Source organism: Gekko japonicus, unplaced genomic scaffold, assembly GCF_001447785.1.
Source record: "Gekko japonicus isolate JY-2015 unplaced genomic scaffold, Gekko_japonicus_V1.1 scaffold257, whole genome shotgun sequence".
NCBI lineage: Eukaryota > Metazoa > Chordata > Lepidosauria > Squamata > Gekkonidae > Gekko > Gekko japonicus.
In genome coordinates this window covers 291374-311229 of record NW_015171509.1, presented here as the reverse complement: position 1 = coordinate 311229, position 19856 = coordinate 291374, and the positions used below count along the sequence as shown (strand labels likewise).

General features: G+C 45.5%; 1 protein-coding gene across 1 annotated transcript in view; it reads left to right on the top strand.

Moving 5' to 3' along the window:
* The window catches only part of TMEM232 (transmembrane protein 232), a 191072-nt gene that overhangs the window by 85362 nt on the left and 85854 nt on the right, over positions 1-19856 (top strand). Inside the window, exon 11 of the mRNA XM_015419320.1 lies at positions 17416-17666. Within this exon, the coding sequence (XP_015274806.1) occupies positions 17416-17666 (251 nt within the window). The remainder of the gene's footprint in view (positions 1-17415; positions 17667-19856) is intronic.

Here is a 19856-nt window from a genome sequence, read left to right as displayed (position 1 = left end):
GCGCAGGCCAAGGGAACGCAGTTTAAAATCCCTTCCCTTCAAGGGGGGGGCTTGCCAGGGCTCCCCGCAGCTGCGGGGCGCCCAGACAAGCCAAGGGAAAGCATGGGGGTGTGGCCTAATATGATAATGAGCTGCGCTGTCGGGTGTGGCTGAACATGATAATGAGTTTCTGCTGTTGGGTGTGGCCTATTATGCTAATGAGTTCCTGCTGGGCTGGAGAAAGGAAGTTCTGCTCTTTCTTTCCATGCTGTTTCCTCAGTAAGAACCAGACTCCACCTATCCCCACAGGCTACTGTTAGTTCTGATTAGGGAAATTAAGAGTATAAGCATCCTCTCTTTGCCTGCCCCCCCATAACTGAAAGCATTCCTGGGCAAGGGGGTGTTTTTGATCAGGTGTGTGTCTGAGGGCTTCCTATTTGCCCACCCATGGCAGGCAACTCCCCGACCTTCACCCAAATTCCCTAACCCCAACAGACTGAGAAGCAGGATTAAAAATGGCCGCAAAAGGATCTACCTAGTGGTGCTCTTGGGATTTCTCTGTGTCTGTGTAGTCTTGACCACAGAGATTAGGAAAAAATCCTAGATCCCAACGTAGTGCCCGTGGGTACCATAGTGTCTGCTGAGATCTTTTCTGGTGCCCACCAAGTGTTTTTAGAAAGTTAGTGGTGCTTTTGCCTACTTTGACTTTTGATTGAACACTGGACCAGATCATGCCAACCCTTCTCGCCAATTTCCATTGTACATCAGGCCCATTCCACTCCTGTCCACTCCAATAGGCTCTACTACCACATCAGAGGGATCTTCTTCAACACCATCACAAGCAAATACCCATACCTTCCAGGGTAGTCCTTTCTCTGCCATTGGTGGCTCAGGGACTCCAGTCTGCAGGGAGGTATCTCCTTTTTCAGAGCCAGCCAGAGTAGAAGTTACCATTGATGCCCGTCTCCTTCTCTGGAGAGAACACTGCCCCTTTCATGTCATTCAAGGAAAGTGAAATGACACGGACGGTAGACGTAGCATGTTTTGGCTATCTGTCTTGCACTTTGTTCATTCCAGCACCTGTTACAAGGGAACAACTGTATGAAGGCAAAAGCCTACATCAACCAACAGGAAGGAATGAGGTCTTGTTCTCTGAAGAAAGTGGCATTGCTTCTGCTTCTGTGGGTAAAAAGCCTTCTTCAAGTCCATTCTCTTCAGGTCATCTTTAACCTGAGGGCAGACTGGCTCAGCCACTGAGATCTGGACCCAGGAGCGTGGTTCTGCTACCCAAGAGGCCTTTACACAGTAACCAGGATATTGAACCTTCCTGGTCTGGATCTTGTGTCTCCATGGAAAAACAAGGTCCCTAGATTCTTGCCAGATTTCATTTGTAGGAGCCAGAGGGCAATGTTGGTTGCTTAGTCCTCTGGCACCTGAGGCTCCTCTATGCCTTCCTCCCAGCCCCGTAGCTAGGGATATTTTGTGGAGGGGGCCTGGGGGCCCCCACCAGCTAATTAAATCAAAGTTAATTAATGAAACTCCTTAGAAGCCAACCTTCCCCTAAGGCAGCCCTACACCCCCCCCAGACTCCAGGGCAAGTGGAGGGGGGTTAATGCCCAGCCCCCTACCCTTACCCCTTCCCCCCCCCCCCCCCGGAGCACTGCATACCTGCTCAAGTTGTGAAGCTAGGTAGGGAGAAGCGGGCAGCGGCATCCAGGAGGGGGATTGGCAGGGGAGGGGGGGGAGAAAGAGATCCAATGGTGGGAGTGGGAAGAGGCAGTAGGACGCTCTCCCCAGCCCTCTCACTTGGGGTAGCCCAGCAAGCCCGCCTGCCCACCCACTGCCACTGCACTACTGAGCAAGCCAGGCACCTCCTGCTGCTGGGACAGTGGCCACCTCTGTTGCTGCCGCCGCTGTTCTCAATGTTTGCTGGCTGGGAGTGGAGCGAGGCAGGTTGGAGGCAGCCAGGTCGGAGGCAGGAATTTTGGGGGCCAGCCCAGGAGGGAGGGGCCCAGAAGAAATGTTGGGGGCCAGGCCCCATAGGCCCCATGTTAGCTACGGGCCTGCTTCCTCCTGATGTTCCACATCACTTGAACTTTCAACAGAACAAGATGGAATTGGCAAAAGTCATCTTCACCACCCCATACTGTTCCAGGAAACCAAGGACTCTCCAAACAATGATGAAAACAACTGTTTCATTGGAGTGGGAAGAATGTTGAGTGTTAATTCACAGATTAGAATTGTTGACGTGTAAATTAATGTTACTTATGCAGCACACTGAGAAAAAGCTGTCATGTGAAACGGGAGTATATGCAAATTCCGTTGTGTGTAAGTGTGCTTCTACTTCTTTATTATTTGTTGAGGAAACACTATTCAATGCAAAACAGCAGTCTAAATATATTTTCATACTACATCATGGTTGTTTTCATCATTGTTTGCATCCCAAGGAATGTGACTGGCATTAGCTTGACATCTAGAGAGCAATCTACATGTAGAGGATGGGCACAAACTGAAAAAATGTGATTCGGTTCATGACATGCTCTGTTTGTGAACCATGGACCATCACAAACTTTTAACCACCAGCCCATCTGTGAGGTTTGTGACCCGATAGAATGCCCCTCCCCCCACATAGTAGAGACACCAAAGTCACGGGATCTCCAGCTTACTCTCCACCTGTCAGCCTGTCATTTCCCCCAGAAAGTGTGTTCCTGGGGGCACCTTCTTTGGGGGGCCATAACTCAGACCCCATAAAGCCAACCCTCACCAAACTTGGAGGGCAGGTAGAGAGGAGTCATCTGGAGATCCCCTATGAGTTTGATGTCTCTGGATTGCACAGGATCCATTCTATGCACTCTTTTTTAAATAAAGATTTTATTGACTCCCCTAAAAAGGGGAGGTATTTCGCTTAAAAGAAAAAATGGGAAGGGTAGACAGTGGGAGAAAGAGAAAGCTGAGTGATATATAAACTGGTAAATTAAACTGTTAGTAATGTCCAATTAATCTTCTTGGGCTTCTTCTGTGTGTTGTCAAACTTCTTTTCTTAGTCCGGTCACGTGTAATTCTCTGTTAATATGTTAGTAATGTTCCTTTGAATTTCTGTTAATAAAAAAATCTCTTCTGGGCACATTCAGAACCGCTTCTTTGCGTGCTGGGTACTTTTACTATCGCTGATGTGGAGGAGCTTCCTCTGTTGTCTTCTCCTTCCGGCTTGTTAGATCCTCCTTCGGGTTGCTGTTAACAATCTCAGTTCATGCACTATAAATCCTCTTCCTTTCATGACATTACTGGAGGTCCCCAGCTTTGAGAATGGTATTAATTTCATTTTCGCTTTTATATCCGCTCCCATACTCTCTACTGGGTCCTCCTCGCAACTGTTGACTTATATAAGCGCTTGCCAGGCACTCTTCGCTGTCACAGTTCAAACTTTTCCGTTTTACAAAACTCCCGTCGGATTCACAGCCATAAACAGTCCAAACATTAAACAGCCGGCTCTCACGCACAAACAAACGCCCAGACGGAAGTCCCTCCCTTCTTCTCCGCTCGCTTTTGCCCAGCTCCGACATCTTTTCTTCTTTGTTTACTTTTAGAAAGTTCTTAAAATGTGCTCCAGAGAGACAAAACTTTTTCTCGCTTTGTTTCAAATACATCAAAGGAAAACATCACTGTCCGCTCAAGCCATTCCCCCCCTCCTTTTCTTTTTCGCTTATACAAATGGAGGGTTAACCTCTTCGCCTTTTTCGCTGGGAGGGGGGGGAAACGTTTTTAGTTCTTTTTCTCTGCATTTTGACAACTCACAGTTAAGCCGATCTTTTCTTTTTTCATTTTTGCGGATGGTCGCTTTATCACTCGGTGACGTCTGGTGGCTCCGCTAAACCCCGTTCGGGGTCGCTCACGCAGCAAGGTCCATTGGGGCAGGGCATGGCGGGAGCCTCGGTATCCGACCTCTCGGCCGAAAGAGCAACTCCCCCCTGGTGCGCCCTAAAGCGCCCCGGATCCGAGCTCCTCTCTTCCTGAGGGGCTCATTCGGGTCTCCGCTCGCGCGGATTCCCTCCTCCACCGCGGGCGGGCGAGGCGCCCTCGGGAGCGACCTGAGGATGCGTCCGCCATTCGTGGGAGCCAGACCGGAAGCCCATTCTATACACTCTTGAACCTCCTGAACCTGCACCTGTCAAAATGACCACCGCAGTTCTCCACTTCTTGCTCGGCTGCACTGCCACTGCCTGCATTGGGGGTGGGGGGAGAAGTGCACTGTTTGAAACACACTTCCTTGGAAAAAGAGTTCCTTCCACCAGCCAGTCTGGTGGAGAAGTTCCCGGTCTCAGCTGCAGGAAGTTTCCAAACTTACCGTAGCCTTACTTTTCACCTGCCCAGTGAAAAAGAGGGTTCAGTTCTATTCCCCCCAATGAAAGAGGGATGCCTTCACTGGCTGTCCCTCCCCCAAGTTGCTCCAATGAACTGCAAAGCAGAGAAAGCTAGTCCTGGGAAGCAAGGAAAGACCCCAGCCTGGTTTGCCCAGAGGGCAGGGTATACTCACAAACCAAGAGCAGGCGCCCCCAGGCTCCCAGGCTTGGCAAGTCAGTCCCACACCATGGCAGGTCCATGCCTCCTCCACCCTGAGCTGAGGCTGCTCCTTGCCAGGCATCCTTCCTGCTGTCCTGGCTGGTAAAAGTGCTGCTGCATGCCTGTGACTACACCCTGATCCCAAAAAGGTTCCCAAAGGTGCTTGCCAGGCATGCAGCAGTGGGGAGGCGGGAGCTGCAGTCATTTTGACCGGTGCAGGCTCAGAAGTGTATTGAACAGATCCTGTGCAAGCTATAGACAGCAAATTCTCATCAGACCTTCCCTGATTGTTCCTCTACATGCCCTCCAACAGCACTCATGGGCTACTGATTGAATGAAAGCAGGAGGTCTTCATTGTTAAGCAATCTAAATTTAAAGTGAATTACTGCTTTCCACATTGAAATAGAAATATTTGGAAGGCCCAGTTCAGGCCATATTACTGTAGATGTTACAGGGGGCGGGGGTGCAAGAATTTTATGAAAAAAAACTTATTTGAAGCCTATTGAGTAGTTTAATTGGGCTTGAGAACCATAGAGCATACATAGTATAACAAGTGTACTGTATACTCTTAAGAGTAATGGTATATACTGGGTTCCTAAGGTAAAGAAAAAATCCTTAATGTAAACAGTGTTAATTCAGTTTTCTGTTTAACATACTGCATATGCTTAGACCATGATAAGTTTGAATATAATCCCCAAGTATTTAAATTCATTGACCACTTGCATAGAATGCTAATCAGTTATTCAGCTTTTGGTTGATCTTTTTTGGATTTTGTGAATGTCATTATTTTGGATTTATCATAGTTGATCTCAGAGTTCATTGCTATGATAGGTTGTAAAGGCTTTTATTGATCATTTTAGACCGACCTTTGTTCTTGATAGTAGAACTAAATTGTTGGCATAGAGTAAGACAGGAATTGGATGACCTTCCAAACAAAGTTGTTCAACTACAGGTTGAAAAGATGGGGTGCAAGGCCGCAACCTTGTCATACTCCCCTCTGGACAGAAATTCGATTAGATACACATCCCAAGTTGCTTAGTTTGACATATAATGAATTGCCTGTGTAGAGGTTCGTAATTAATTTCAGCAGTCTAGCAGGCAGACATGCAGCATAAAGCTTATTCCATAAATGTGCTTGGGACACAGAGTCAAAGGTGGCTCTTAAATCAATGAATACTGCATACAGATGTCCAGGAGTATCTATCAAATATTTGTTTATTAATGAAGCCAACATATATCAGTGGTCCATAGAGTGGCCATACTGAAACCCGCTTGTTCATTGCTTATAATTTTTTCCTCATCCATTGGAAAAGCTTCTTTTGCAGGATGGTTGCATATAGTTTACTGGCGACTGTCAAAAGGCTGATTGGTCTATAGTTTTGTGGGTCTGTTTTATCACCTTTTTTGTAAGTAGGTGCAATAAGTGATATTTTCCATGAATCTGGTAATTCCTCTTGCAATGTATCATGTGAATAATGATGCTAGGCACTTGGGCCCACTAATTTGGGCCCACTTTCAGAAGGTCGGAGGGAACTGATCAATTCAAATACTTTGTGGCAAGTTACAGGATCCCAACGTGGAAGCTGTTTAGGGCTGCCAGCCCCCAGGTGGGAGTGGTGGATTCCCTGATTTTGTGGGATTCTGCCTGCTGCTGGCCAGTGGGGGAAGCCCCGCCCCCAACAGCCACAACCCAGTGCAACACCCCCAACATGATGACATCATGCAGAGGTGACATCATAGTGCTGGGGATGTCATGTGGCAATAACCACAGAGTTTTGCCCAAAATACCACAGCGTCACTGTGTGACATCCCCGGCATGTTGATGTCACTTCAGTGTGACATCATCAAGTTGGGAGTGTCATGCGCAATGGCATTGCCCTCTCCACTTTCGGAGAGCTTCCTTCACCCCCTGCTGGCAAGGAGGTAAGACCTGGTAACCTTAAAGCTGTTGAAGATCTATTTCAGCCTCTAAGTCAGGCTCAGCATCATGCTTCTTATAAAGATTTCTGAAGTGATTTTCCAAAGCAGCTGTTGGTATGGGGGCTGGTATTGCACCTCTTGGTTTCAGCAATGTGGTAATTATATGTCAGAAAGACACATCTTGTTTTTCTTTGGCAGGTGTAATTATTTTTCCCCATACAGATTTCATGGCTTGAGTCTTTCCACTTTAATATAGACTTATATTTCATTCTAGATCGTAACAGTAGGTGTATTGCACTGGCTGTGTTTCTATTCCTGAAAGGCCTGCATCTATACTTAACTTGATTTTTGACCTTCCTACAACCTCGGTTGAACCTGCTCTTGTTGTGGTTACAGGGGATACTGGACTTGCTAGTAGGTCTACTCTAAAAACAATTGTATCTATGACTTGAGTAAGCAACAGTCAGCCAGTGCTGAATAGCAATCTTGAGCTTTAATAATATTGTCCTTCAAATGAAGAGCTTCAATAGATTTAAGAATTTGTATAGAAGCTTCAGCTGATCTCCTGGACCATCTCCACCTTGATGATAATATTTTGGTCATGATCTGATTAACTCTCCTTCTGATTTAGTTTCAATATTGAATTTTATAAAAATAGTCTGGTGATCACTTGCTCCATGGTTGCTTACCTTTGATCAGGATATAATCAATCACACTGACTTCTTGCAGAAGAAGAGAGAAGAAGAGATTGGATTTATACCCCGCCCTTCACTTGGAGTCTCAGAACGGCTTACAAATTCCCTTCCCCACAACAGACACCCTGTGAGGTAGGTGGGGCTGAGAGAGCTCTGACACAAACTGCTCTTTTTCAAGGACAGCTGTGCCAGAGCTTGTGACTGACCCAAGGTCACATCAGCAGGTGCAAGTGGGGGAGTGGGGAATCAAACCCGGTTCTCCCAGATTAGAGTCCGCACACTTAACCACTACACCAAACTGGTGCAGAGAGATGAAAGTGTAATCTTTGGAGGGGTCGACAGAACCATTTCCATTAATGACAGCGAGCGAAAGCTTGGAGGTCATGCTTATTTGTCTGGCTCCTGCATTATCGATGCCCTTGTCTTTAGAATGGTGGATTCCTATTGTAGATTCATAGTAAAAGAGACTGTTCCAGTATTTATGGCAAAGCATGCCACTATCACTTGGGCCAATTCTGGCATTGAAATCACCACACACTATCATAATTTCTTGTGGGTGGTTATTTTGCAGATCCAGTAACTAATTCTCCAAAGTTTTATCGAAGTCATCCTTAGGAGTTTTAGGAGGAAGACAGATATTTACCAGCAGGATTATCTTTGAGTTGGCAGTGATCTTGAGTGTCTTTGCCAAGTTGGAAGAACAGGAGGGTAAGATGGAAGACCTGCCCAGTCGGTTGGAAATTAGACAAAGCATTCCCCACTGTGGACACCCCTTTGATTTCACTGCTGGTAAATGAAAGAAGTTGAATCCATCCAGAACACAGGAGTTGATAAGCCAGGATTCTTGTATAATGATACAATTGAAATTAACTAGAAAGGGGGAAGTTCCAGGCTCAGAAATACTCCTATTCCAGCTGGCTATATTCCAAGAAAGAATTATTAGCTGACCTAAATTAATATTGGGTGGAGCTATTGTTTCATTCATGACCAGGAACGGACTTATCAGATACTAGTACTTTTGGTGAACAAGGGACTAGATGCATTTCTTTGTTATGCACATGGAAAGGGATTGTTATGGACTGAATGGATCTCATAAGTTGATTCCCTTCCTTCCTTCCTTCCTTCCTTCCTTCCTTCCTTCCTTCCTTCCTTCCTTCCTTCCTTCCTTCCTTCCTTCCTCCCTCCCTCCCTCCCTCCCTCCCTTCCTTCTCAGCCAGAAACAGAAACTGAATGTCAAAAGTTCATGAAAGATGGGGGAGGGACCCCAAATAACCTCTTCATTCATGGACATAAAAAAATAATCATTTTTTTGCTGCAATAAATGTATTTCTACCTTTTCTCAAGGAAGTGCTTAGTTACAGGAGCAGTCTATTTTCCCAGTGTTTAAAACATGATATTTGGAAAGGCCACCTATATCTTTCTCCTCAATATAGGTGTGTTATCATTTTAATGGGTATCTTCCTCTTAGTACACTGGGGAACATTTTTTCCAGAGTAAAGAAATAAAACTTTTTACTGGTCACAGCACCTCAGGTATACTTAAACTATTAAAAAAATCTGATATGAATATTTTGATGTTATGGAGCTGCATCAAGTAATTAAATTTTGTGGATGTTAAGCTGTGATATAATGTGGATAATTAGGGGCTCCTTTTTAATAAAATGTCCAGTCTATCTTTTAGACCTAACAAGAAAAAAGCAGAGGTTGCCACCTATTCATAGCAGCATAATAAACGTGCTCAGGTTCCTGGGAGATTTGCAGTGAGTATGACTTCTCTCTGTATGCAATCCTGAAGCATATGTTGGCACACTGAGGAAAACTAATCATGTCTAAATGCTCTGGGCCATCTGCCTCAAAACATAAAATGCTGACAGAAGGAAGGAAGGAAGGAAGGAAGGAAGGAAGGAAGGAAGGAAGGAAGGAAGGAAGGAAGGAAGGAAGGAAGGAAGCTCACAGAGCCAGTTTGGTGTAGTGGTTAGGAGCACAGACTGTAATCTGGGAGAACTAGGTTTGATTCCACATGCTTCCACATGCAGCTGCTGGTGTGATCTTGTGTCAGTCACAAGTTATTTCAGAGCTGTTCTCTCATGAGCAGTTCTCAAAAGAACTCTCTCAGCCCCACCTACCTCACAGGGTGTCTGATGTGGGCAGGGGAAGGGAAGGGAAAGTAGATTGTAAGCTGCTCTGAGACTCCTTCAAGTAGTGAAGAATAGGGTATAAATTCAATCTCTTCTTCTTCATTGAGTGCCCATCGTTAGCACTCCGACCCTCTGTTCTTAGTATTGTGCAGAGCTTCTTTTAAGTAAAGCTTTTTCGTTCCTTTTTTTCCAGGCTGTTGCTGAATTATGTTACAGAATTAAAGTGTAAAAGGGAATACAATAATGAATGAATTAATATCACACATTCTTTTGGACTATGTCCATAGTTTTGTCTGTGATTGAAGGAAAAAATGGCTCTTGGAGAGATCTGTCAGTAATTTTAATTTTTGGTCTCATGAAGATCTATGTAAAGGCAATGCAGAGAACATTCTCCAATTTCTCACTTCTACTCATGGCTGAAAATTGGATTGGATCTTGAGGGCTGCCTGGTGCTGAAGCCCAGTTTGTTTTGGCTACAAAGCAAAGATCAGCAGCATCATGATATGGTCTTTTCCCATAAGGAATCTGCCTGCATGCCATCTTTTTGTCTGATCCTTTGCTGAGCACCATCTGTGAACTCTCCATGTTGGGAATAATTCCATAGTTTTTATACACAGAAATTATACAAAAATGTTCTGTTACTGTTTGTGATCCACATTCACGACTATCTGCCATGCCCTCCTGTTGCAGGGAGCAGCTAGAAGGCTTCTCTAATTGCAGCCCCCACTCTGGTATGGGTCTCCTCAGGAGGGCCCAGAGGACCCCACCCCACCCCTTTATCCACTCCTTTTCCAGCAGATTTCCCATATAAGTGACCGAATTAGGTATGAGGACCCAGGCAGAGTAACCAGGGCTGGCTCGAGGTGTTTCTGCCCCCTAGGCGAGGCTGCCTTGTTGCACAGATGCCAACCTCCTGGTGGGGCCTGGAGACCTCTGGAGCCAGCCACCCTTTTGCTACCTCCACCACTGTCTCCTCCCCCTCCACAGCTTTCAGACCCAGCAAGCACGCCCCACATGTTCCTGCAGCGCCCTCCAAGATGGAAGAGAGATTTCTCTTGTGCTACGCTTCCAAAGGCAGTTTGGGAGGGAGGTGGGGGGGGATCCTGTCTCCAGGCGGGGGATGCTCACCGGATGCCTCTCCCCAATCAGTGAAGTGCTGACACTTGGAGAGCTGCTCGTGGGCTTTTGGCGGGGGGGGGAGGCACAGCTCGGCGCCCCATCCAGGGCCCAGCACTCTAGGTGAATGCCTAGTTCACCTAGTGGGTGAGCCGGCCCTGAGAGTAACAAATCATTTTTATTAAAGAGACTTAACAACTGTAATTCAATAACATGTAGTGTTGTGTACTGACAAAGTCTCCCTGCAACTCGTGGCTGTCAGAAGGTGAGCGTGGGGGAAAAATACAATAGACCAGCAGGATCCTGTCAGCCACCTATAGGCATGCAATTAGTGTGTAAATAGCTTATTGTTGGGAGTGGGTGTGTTTGGGGTGTGCCATTTGATGGGATTATAAACAGGGCTTTGGCCCTGCTGGAGTTGTCTTGTAGCTGAGCTAAATCTCTCCCTTATTATAAAAGAGTAGTGGGTGCCAAAATTCTAAATTCTAAAATGCGCCCCGTTAGTGTATGGGCGGAAAAAATGCCACTCAGAAGACGCTGCGATTACAGGCTCCCTCAGCGAACCTGGGCTGCCATTGGCTGGGTGGCTGGGAGGGGAGGGAGCCAGTCATCGCAGCCAGTTCTGAGTGGCAATTCTTCCGGCCATACACTAAGGGGCCTCTGAGGTGGGCTTCCAGGGGAAGCCCCATCGCAGCCTCTAGGCTGCAATCGGGCCTTGGTGGGGGCGGGCGATGGGGGGGAAGCCCCGATTGCAGCCTAGAGGCTGCGATCGGGGCTTCCCCTCCCACGCCCGCCCCCACTCAGGCCCCAATCGCAGCCTAGAGGCTGGATCGGGGCTTCCCCCCCACCGCCCCCCCAGGCCCCGATCGCAGCCTAGAGGCTGCGATCCCCCCATCGGGGCCTGAGGGGACGGGCATGGGAGGGGAAGCCCCGATTGCATGGGAGGGGAAGCCCCGATCGGGGCCTGGGTGGGGGCGGGCGGTGGACTATGTCATTATACCCTGCTTAGGTCACCACAGCAAATTGACCCTGTTTGCCCAAAGCCAGAGCACTCCCCCAGAGCCTCTTTCTAGATCTCGTTGTATTGTTTTCACAACGGGCTTTACTGCTGATCACTAAATAAAGCATGAGCTGATCACTATTCGCGTGTCAAACCCAGTATATTTCATGTAGGGAAGAAATGAGCACAGTAAAGGCAGATAAACCAGCAAAATAAGAAGTCCTAATGTGTCTGACTGTACTGTCCTAGCCCTCTTTAGATATTTGGCCTGAAACTGATTCACCCCTTTTGGATGAGGGATTCCTCCTTCTGCAGCAGCTTCACCAGCTTTGCTTTCAGGGAGTGAACACCCTCCCACTTAGGGCAAGGGTTTTTATTCCTTCTTCCCAGGCACCACCCTCTACTTCTCTGCTGGTGTTTCCCTCCAAATTCCCTGTTAACCAATCACAGGGTCCAGCTACTCTAATACAGGCTTCCCTAGAGGCACTAGGCCTCCCTAGAGCCTGTAGGCCACACTGCTATAGGTAGGGTTGCCAAGTGTAAATTCCTCTGGAGTGGGGGACTCCTGTCTGGCATCTGGAGTGTGTGCGCCACACGCACGTCACCCGGAAGTGACGTGACGATGCTGGGCACGCTGGGGGTGGGCCCACGACCATCTGAGGGAAAACCATAGAGTTTTCCCTTGGATGACTGTGGCCCCGCCCCCAGCGTGCCCAGCATCGTCACGTCACTTCCGGGTGACGCGCACGTTGGGGTGGGGTTCCCTCGGGGCCCAATCCGCTGGCGGTGGGGAACGGGCCTCTGGGGCGGGGGTTTCCCCGCCCCCCGGGAGGACTTGGCAAGCCTAGCTATAGGCCTAGAATCATGACACCTCCCCTGCATGCATACCTGCATTATACAGAAGAACATGTGATAGAGAAAGCACTGCACAGATCTGTGTAGATTCACTTCCAGACCATGGAAGAAGAGCTGCTCTAGAGGCTTCATTTGCTGTCAGATGAACACCCAAGTGGTGCATTTCTTACTTCCCTGTAACATTATGTCTTGTGTTGTTTGATCAATGGTGGTTGTTTAAAACAAGGAAGTCATCAGTCATTAAGTGGCGATTCTGCAACTGCGAATACTAACTTTGACCCAGGAATTCAGTTCTACATTCCAACGAACCTTTCTTTAAAGAGCTGAGGGGCAGCCATGACAAATTTTAGAACAGTAAAAATATGTGCTGATCACAAAGGTGTAGAGAGCAGAGTAGATGAGTCCTTGTGACATCAAGAGATACTTGTGCCACGACATGCAACTGCTGGAGAAGTCAGGATGTCAGAGTTATTACTCTACGAAGGGCAATTGTGGACAAAATCACTTATGGGGTAGTTTTACATGTTATTTTTTTCCATGCCAGAAAAAGTATGTAAAACATCATGTTTGATTGGCTGTGTAAGTGTATACATTGGGAGAAGGGGTAGGAATGGATTCACCTTACCAGAGGCCAATGTAGGCTGATAAGTTCTATTCATGTCATAAAATAGAACTGTGTCTTTCATTATTCATGCAGCTGAATATATAGGATGGCATTGCAGGAGAGGTGGAGGTAGTATGTTACAAGTTTGTACCAGTCTCGATCTTGTGCAGTTCTTGACTTTGTTGTTGCATTCTCCCCTCTTCCTGATCTGCAAGGAGACTTATCCAGCTCCCAGACATGTTTCACCAATGCCTCCTCTCCCTACAAACTATTTCCTTCTGTTTTCCATAGAAATGACTTTCAGACACACATGATTGGTATGTGGTGATGGTATTCTTCATTTCGAAAACCTAAGCAGGTCTACTCTGAATCCTACTAAGGTCTTTTCAACGGGGCTTACTCCCAGGAAAGTGCTGTTAGGATTGCACTGTTAGATCCATATAACTCGATTAAAAAAGAATCATCGCAGAAATCTGAAATTTTGTTCTGTGGAAAATGCTTAGGGCTTTGTCTCTTTTTAAAAAAAATTGTGCCAGTTATGATACAAATATGAAAAGAGGGATCTAACCCAGCAATGAGATTCCCCCCCCCCCGAGCTCAGTTAAAGCAGACTATAAAAGGAAATATATATATAAATATATAAAAGGAAACAGAGAGTGAGTATAAATGGGCAATTTTCTCAGTGGAGGGTGGTAAGCAGAGGGGTACTGCGGGGATCAGTACTCAGTCCAATGCTTTTTAACTTGTTTATTAATGATTTAGAGTTGGGAGTAAGCAGTGAAGTGGCTAAATTTGCAGATGATACAAAGTTGTTCAGGGTGGTGAGAACCAGGGAGGATTGTGAGGCACTCCAAAGGGATCTGTCGAGAATGGGCGATTGGGCGTCAACGTGGCAAATGGGGTTCAATGTAGCCAAGTGCAAAGTGATGCATTGGAGCAAAAAAATCTAACTATAAATGCTATAACTATAAATCCTAACTATAAATACACGTTGATGGGGTTTGAACTGGCAGAGACTGACCAAGAGAGAGATCTTGGAGTCGTAGTAGATAACTCAATGAAAATGTCAAGACAGTGTGTGACTGCAATTTAAAAAGGCCAACGCTATGCTGGGGATTATTAGGTGGCGACAAGCATGGACAGCTTCAAGAGGGAACTGGATAAACATATGGAGCAGAGGTCCATCAGTGGCTATTAGCCACAAGGTATAGATAGGAACTTACAGGCTGGGGCTGGTGATGCACCGTATTCTTGGTGCTTGGGGGGGGGAACAGTGGGAGGGCTTCTAGGGTCTGGCCCCACTGCTGGACCTCCTGATGGCACCTGGCATTTTTGGCCGCTGTGTGACAGAGTGTTGGACTAGATGGGCTATTGGCCTGATCCAACATTGGCTTCTCTTCTTTTTCTTCTTCTTCTTATGATAACTGAACAGTGCTACTAGCAGAAGCTAGTACAGCAAGAATGAAAAAGTGCTAGGTACTGGAATGATATGTAGCTACATCTGGCCAATTAAAAAGTGGGTATTCTATACAGTGTATCTGCATAATGACATTAATAGACATGCTACACTGAATCAGATCTCATTAACACGAAAAAATACATCTGACATTCATTTTTTTTTAAAGGAAAGCATCTCCTGTTCCATCTGTATGCTGTTAGGACTAATAGGCATATAAAATGAAATCTTCCTGACTAGTTAATGGTTGCTTAAGAATTCACTGTATTCACCAGTTGTCACTGATATTTTAAAACTGACAGGATTCAACATCCAATTTCCTTCCAAGTAAGAACAATTTTATTATGAGCATAAAAACTGTGGCTGGTGATGACATTACGTGGCACTTTAAGCTAAAATCCTTTTTTTTTGGGGGGGGGGGTGGTAAACAGATTTTGGCCTTATGGGCATCCCAAAGGATGTCTTAATTTATGAAGAAAACATAACTAAATACTTCCAGTGATTAAATGATAGGTAAGCTTATGAGACCAGTGGATTTGGAGGCTTTACAGTGGATCTGCACATATATAAAGCTCTTAGCAATGTATTATTTAATTTTTTTTAAAAAAAAATACTAACAAGTTGCCCCAGTCCTGGCCCTTGTATGCATTGGGTCATATACACATAACTCCTGCACGTGAAAGGCTTCCTACTGAAAGAACAGCTGAATGCACAAATTGTTATGCATGTGGAGTTGATTGATTTATGGAATTGAGTGGGGAAGCTTAGTTGTACATGTGAGATACTCCAAATTTCCATCACAGTTAACATATCACATTTACTCACTCTGTCTAATGGCATTATGGATCACAGCTGTTAATGTACTGAGGACATCAATGCACATCTGCACAAAATCATTGATAAAGGTTAACAAGTACATTTCCCAAGAAAGTAAAATGTGCTTCTTTTTTAAAAAAGCTACATTTGCAAATATTAATGTGAAAACACTTGTGTCAGTCAAGTTATTACAGTGTTATTATAAAGTTACAAAAAGCGGGGACCTGCAATACTCATGGGGGGGGGAGTATTCCCCACGCCTCCCAGCCTGCAGAAGCAGCAGGAGCTCTGCAAGGAGGAGGAGGCAGCCACAGGTGAGCCCAGCAGGCAGGGCCACCCAGCCCACCAAGGCTTCTCCCCACCCCCCGACAGCAGCAATGGCAGTGAGCCCTGCCCGGCTCCAAGCTGCACGGCCCGCCAAGGCTTCTGCCCCCGACAGTGGCAATAGCAGTGAACCCTGGATAGCTCCCAGCCCCCCACCCTGGATAGCTCCCAGCCCCCTGATCGTCAAGGCTTCTCCCCGCCAGTGGCAACAGCAGTGAGCCTTGTGCGGCTCCCAGCCACCCAACCCACCAAGGCTTCTCCCCCTCCCAGCGGCAATGGTGGTGAGCCCTGAGAAGCTCCCAGCCGCACGGCCCACCACGGCTTCTCCCCCCAACAGTGGCAATGGCAGCGAGCCGTGCGTGGCTCCCAGTGGGCATGTTCTCTGTGCATGTGCAGGGAACACTCTTTTACTTTGGGAAGATTTAATTCTCCCTCTGAGGTGGAGGCCATCTTGTGGGTGATTCCCAACCATCTCTAAGGGAGGCAGGAACTTCAAACTGTTTCCTGTTTCCTGTGTTGGGAGTCGCCCTCAACTCAGTTTTCTTCCTGCCTCAGTAGGGAGAGCAGTAAAAATTTGGCTTCGCTTCTACTTTCACTATTTCAAACTGCTTATCTTTCTCTTCTTTCCTGTTTTCCACTCTTTTACTTTGGGAAGATTTAAGTATCCTCTGTATAGTTTTTTTCAGCATTTCAGATATTTCTGCACACCTGGGGAGTGCCCCAAATGTGCAGGAAAATCTGTATACCCTTCATGTGCTCCTGATGTGCAGATTTAGATATCTGGGTTCATTACGCAGACGGGATCCATGGCTATTAGACATATAGATCACATTCAGTCCCTTTAGGCTACCTTCATTGGTATAGTCACATAAAAATACAGCATTGGACATAGCTGCTATCTATCTGGAACTTTCATCCAAACCCTCCAAGAAGAAGGAGATTTGGATTTATACCCTGCCCTTCACTCAGAGTCTCAAAGCAGCTTACAATCTCCTTCCCTTCCTCTTCCCACAACAGACCCCCTTAATTCCAATTCAGTAATTTTTTTCCTAATGAAGAGCAAGAACTCTTATGTATCATAACTACGCCACAACCCTCTGGAGCTTCCCTATTCATTCTAATGAAGTAAATCAATCTTCATGGACTTTTTTTTTTTTGTACAGAGCTCTGCTTCTTCCTTTGGAATAACTCATGCAGCCCCCAGTTTCAAGAGATTTGGGTGCTCATTGATCTGAATTTTTATACATGTCCGAGTTGGGGTGGTTTCTCATCTCAGATCTCGACAGAGTGAAATAGTAGTGACCCATATCCTAGGGTTCTTCTCATGGGATAAATGGTATAAGTATTTTTGTTGAAGATTAACCTAGTCTTAAAATATGCTTTGGCCACACCGACACGTTTAAGATAGGAAAGACTATTTCTTGCTGCACCAACATAACATCTCGAAACATGACATTTTGCCAGGTCTGTAGGCAGATCATCTGGCACGAACTGTTATTAAAGAACTATATAATTAATGCAAAATTATAACACTCAAAATTACATCTGCAGTTTGAAGGCGTATATCAAATCTGGCCTAATGGATTTTGAAAGGATTGAATTGTTCCAAGTACCTCAGTGTTTCTCCCAATTAAAAAAAAAAATGCATTCTATCGTTGGCACTTCAGTTATTACCACCTTCAAACTGAAAATGGTCTTGTGTTCCAAATAATGGAAGCTGTGCCAGAGCCTCCTTAGTTTCATCGTGTTATTCCCAGCCTTATGTGTATGTTTCCTGACTAAAGTATGATTAGTAAATCAAAGTGAACTATGGAAGGCAGAAATAAACATGAGATTGCCTTATTTATAATTCCCTCTGTAGATGGATTATAGCCCAGATTGTTTCTGTCATTACTGTGTTTCAGGCAGTGTATTGTGGCATGCTTGCTTTTGTCTGTTCTTTGCACTCCCTAGGTTGAAACCAAAGGCCTGACAAATCCATTTCTTGAAAGCAGAGGGAAAGCTCCAACAGCTCCCAGAGAGCTTCCTTCTTCCCAGTACATAGGGTGGCGAATCACCGCTGCCTTGTCCCATCATTTCCTGCCGCCTATTGGGCCAGACATCCCTTTGCCACACCAGCCTGCATGGAAGCCACCACCGTCAGTGCCGCACCAAGACTCCAAAATACCTGTTAGGGAGAAGAAATCTGCAAGCCAGTCTATAAGGTATCAACTTCCTGGGGTTAAAATTCTGCCTCTGCGTGTTGTTTGTGTGATATATAAAGGCATTTTCTTTGATGTTCTTATAACCCTTCCTGTTTCTACCAGAGAAGGCTGGGCAAAATCCTGTTTGGGAAGGAAATTAATCTATCTGGATCATACCTTAGGAACAGAACACTGGTCTGCCTCTCTATTTGTCATTTCATCTGGGTTCATTACACAGTTTAAAAATAAGCCCTTCAATAAAGGAAATATCTGGCATAGAATGTCATGAGATCAAAGCTTTTGGAGTTTATTTTGAGACAGGTACTCTAGCAAATCAGCTACTCAAAAAAGCAACTAATAATCAGAAGAAAATGAGAGAGTTTGACAGAAGACACTGAGCATAAATGAAGTCTTCACAACCCATCTCTGCAGTTTTGCCACATCCTACAAGAGCTTCAAAGTGATGCTACAATGTGATTTTAATCCCAGGAATTGGAGTGAGAAGGAAACTGTGTTAACAGCTTCTGTCCATACTCTTTTTTTGCTCTTTATGCCTGGAACTCCAAGTATCTGTGTGGTGCCCCCTCCAAATCCTTTCAGTACAAGTACTCACAGGGCCTTTACCTTCTGGACCCGGTATGGGATCCTGTGTATACACAGGCACTACTGGAGGTGATATTTGGGGCAAAACGAGAGAGGGGTTTACAGGTTTGAACTAAATTGATGTTTATTGAATGTTGATAGAAAAGCAAAAGTGGAATGCAAAAAAGAAATCACTACAGTATAGTACACCAAACTGGAGACTGCAATGAGAAAGAATTTAAACATATGAAAACAGTAAATTGAAGGAATTAAAATCAATTAAACAGCTGCTACTGGAAGCAGTCACATTAAGCTACATGTGTCTGCTAATGGCTACTCACCATGGAACCCATCTGTGGTTGCATGTGTGGTATCCCAAGAGAGAAGAAAATAATGTACTGGAGACTTACTTTTTAAAAAATATCTGTTTATTTGCAGACGTATTTACTGAGCAAATATTAAATGCTGTAGAAAAAATGCACACACCAGACAGCAATTATTCAAACAATAAAGCAGTACCTTTTGAGGCCAAATGTTGCCATCCCAAAATCTCCAGAAGCCTTGCTTAGCTCCAAAACACATTTTTTTTTCATTTCTCCCTCCAACAACATGTTTAAAAAGTCCCTCACGGTTCTCTTTGCCAGGCAGTTTTCAGTTCCCATCCCTAGGAAGGGGGTGGAACATGTTCTAGAAGCCTAGAAGAGTTCACAGTCATCCCAAGGATCCATCCCGAGTACTGTGAAGCCTAATAAGAAACCTACTTTCATAAGGCCACATTGAGGGATGATCCAGTTAGTCCTGTTCATTTGCCATTAAACACATGTCTGGAGCAACACTGATGGGAGGGACTCAATCATATGCTGTCCCTAATATTACATATATTGAGCACTGTATAATAAGTTTCAACATGCTTAACATTTATGCAGCAAAAAAGTAAGTAACCTTAGTTCCTGAGAACTAAAAAAAATATATTCAGCATCTGTGAGTTGACCTAGCCTCCATCCCTCCACTTAGATCAATTGGAAGACCTAGCATCCATCCCTCCATTGAAAACAAAGGGTAGACCTGGCTTCCATCCCTTGTGGCAAACAAGTGCCTCTGTTTTCTCCCATCTAGAGATGTTATAGGACATAACAGGACACCTGAGTGTCCAGTTGACATTGACAGGGAGGTTGTGGAGAGGCACCTGGCTGCACTGGATGAATATAAATCCCCTGGGCCAGATGGTGTGCACCCAAGAGTGCTCAAAGAACTGTCTAATGAACTTGCAGAGCCTCTGTCCATCATCTTTAAGGCCTCCTGGAGGTCTGGGGAGGTGCCACAAGATTGGAGAAGAGCGAATGTTATCCCAATCTTTAAGAAAGGGAAGAAGGATGACCCGGGAAACTACAGGCCGGTCAATCTGATTTCTGTTGCTGGGAAGATATTAGAGCAGATTTTAAAGGGATTGATCTGTAAGCATCTGAAGGACCACTTAGTGATCTGGGGAAGTCAGCATGGTTTGTCCCTAGCAGATCTTGTCAGACCAACCTGTTTTCCTTCTTTGATCATGTGATGAGTTTACTGGATTGTGGGAACTCTGTTGATGTGATTTACCTGGATTTCAGTAAAGCTTCTTTTTTTCCTTTT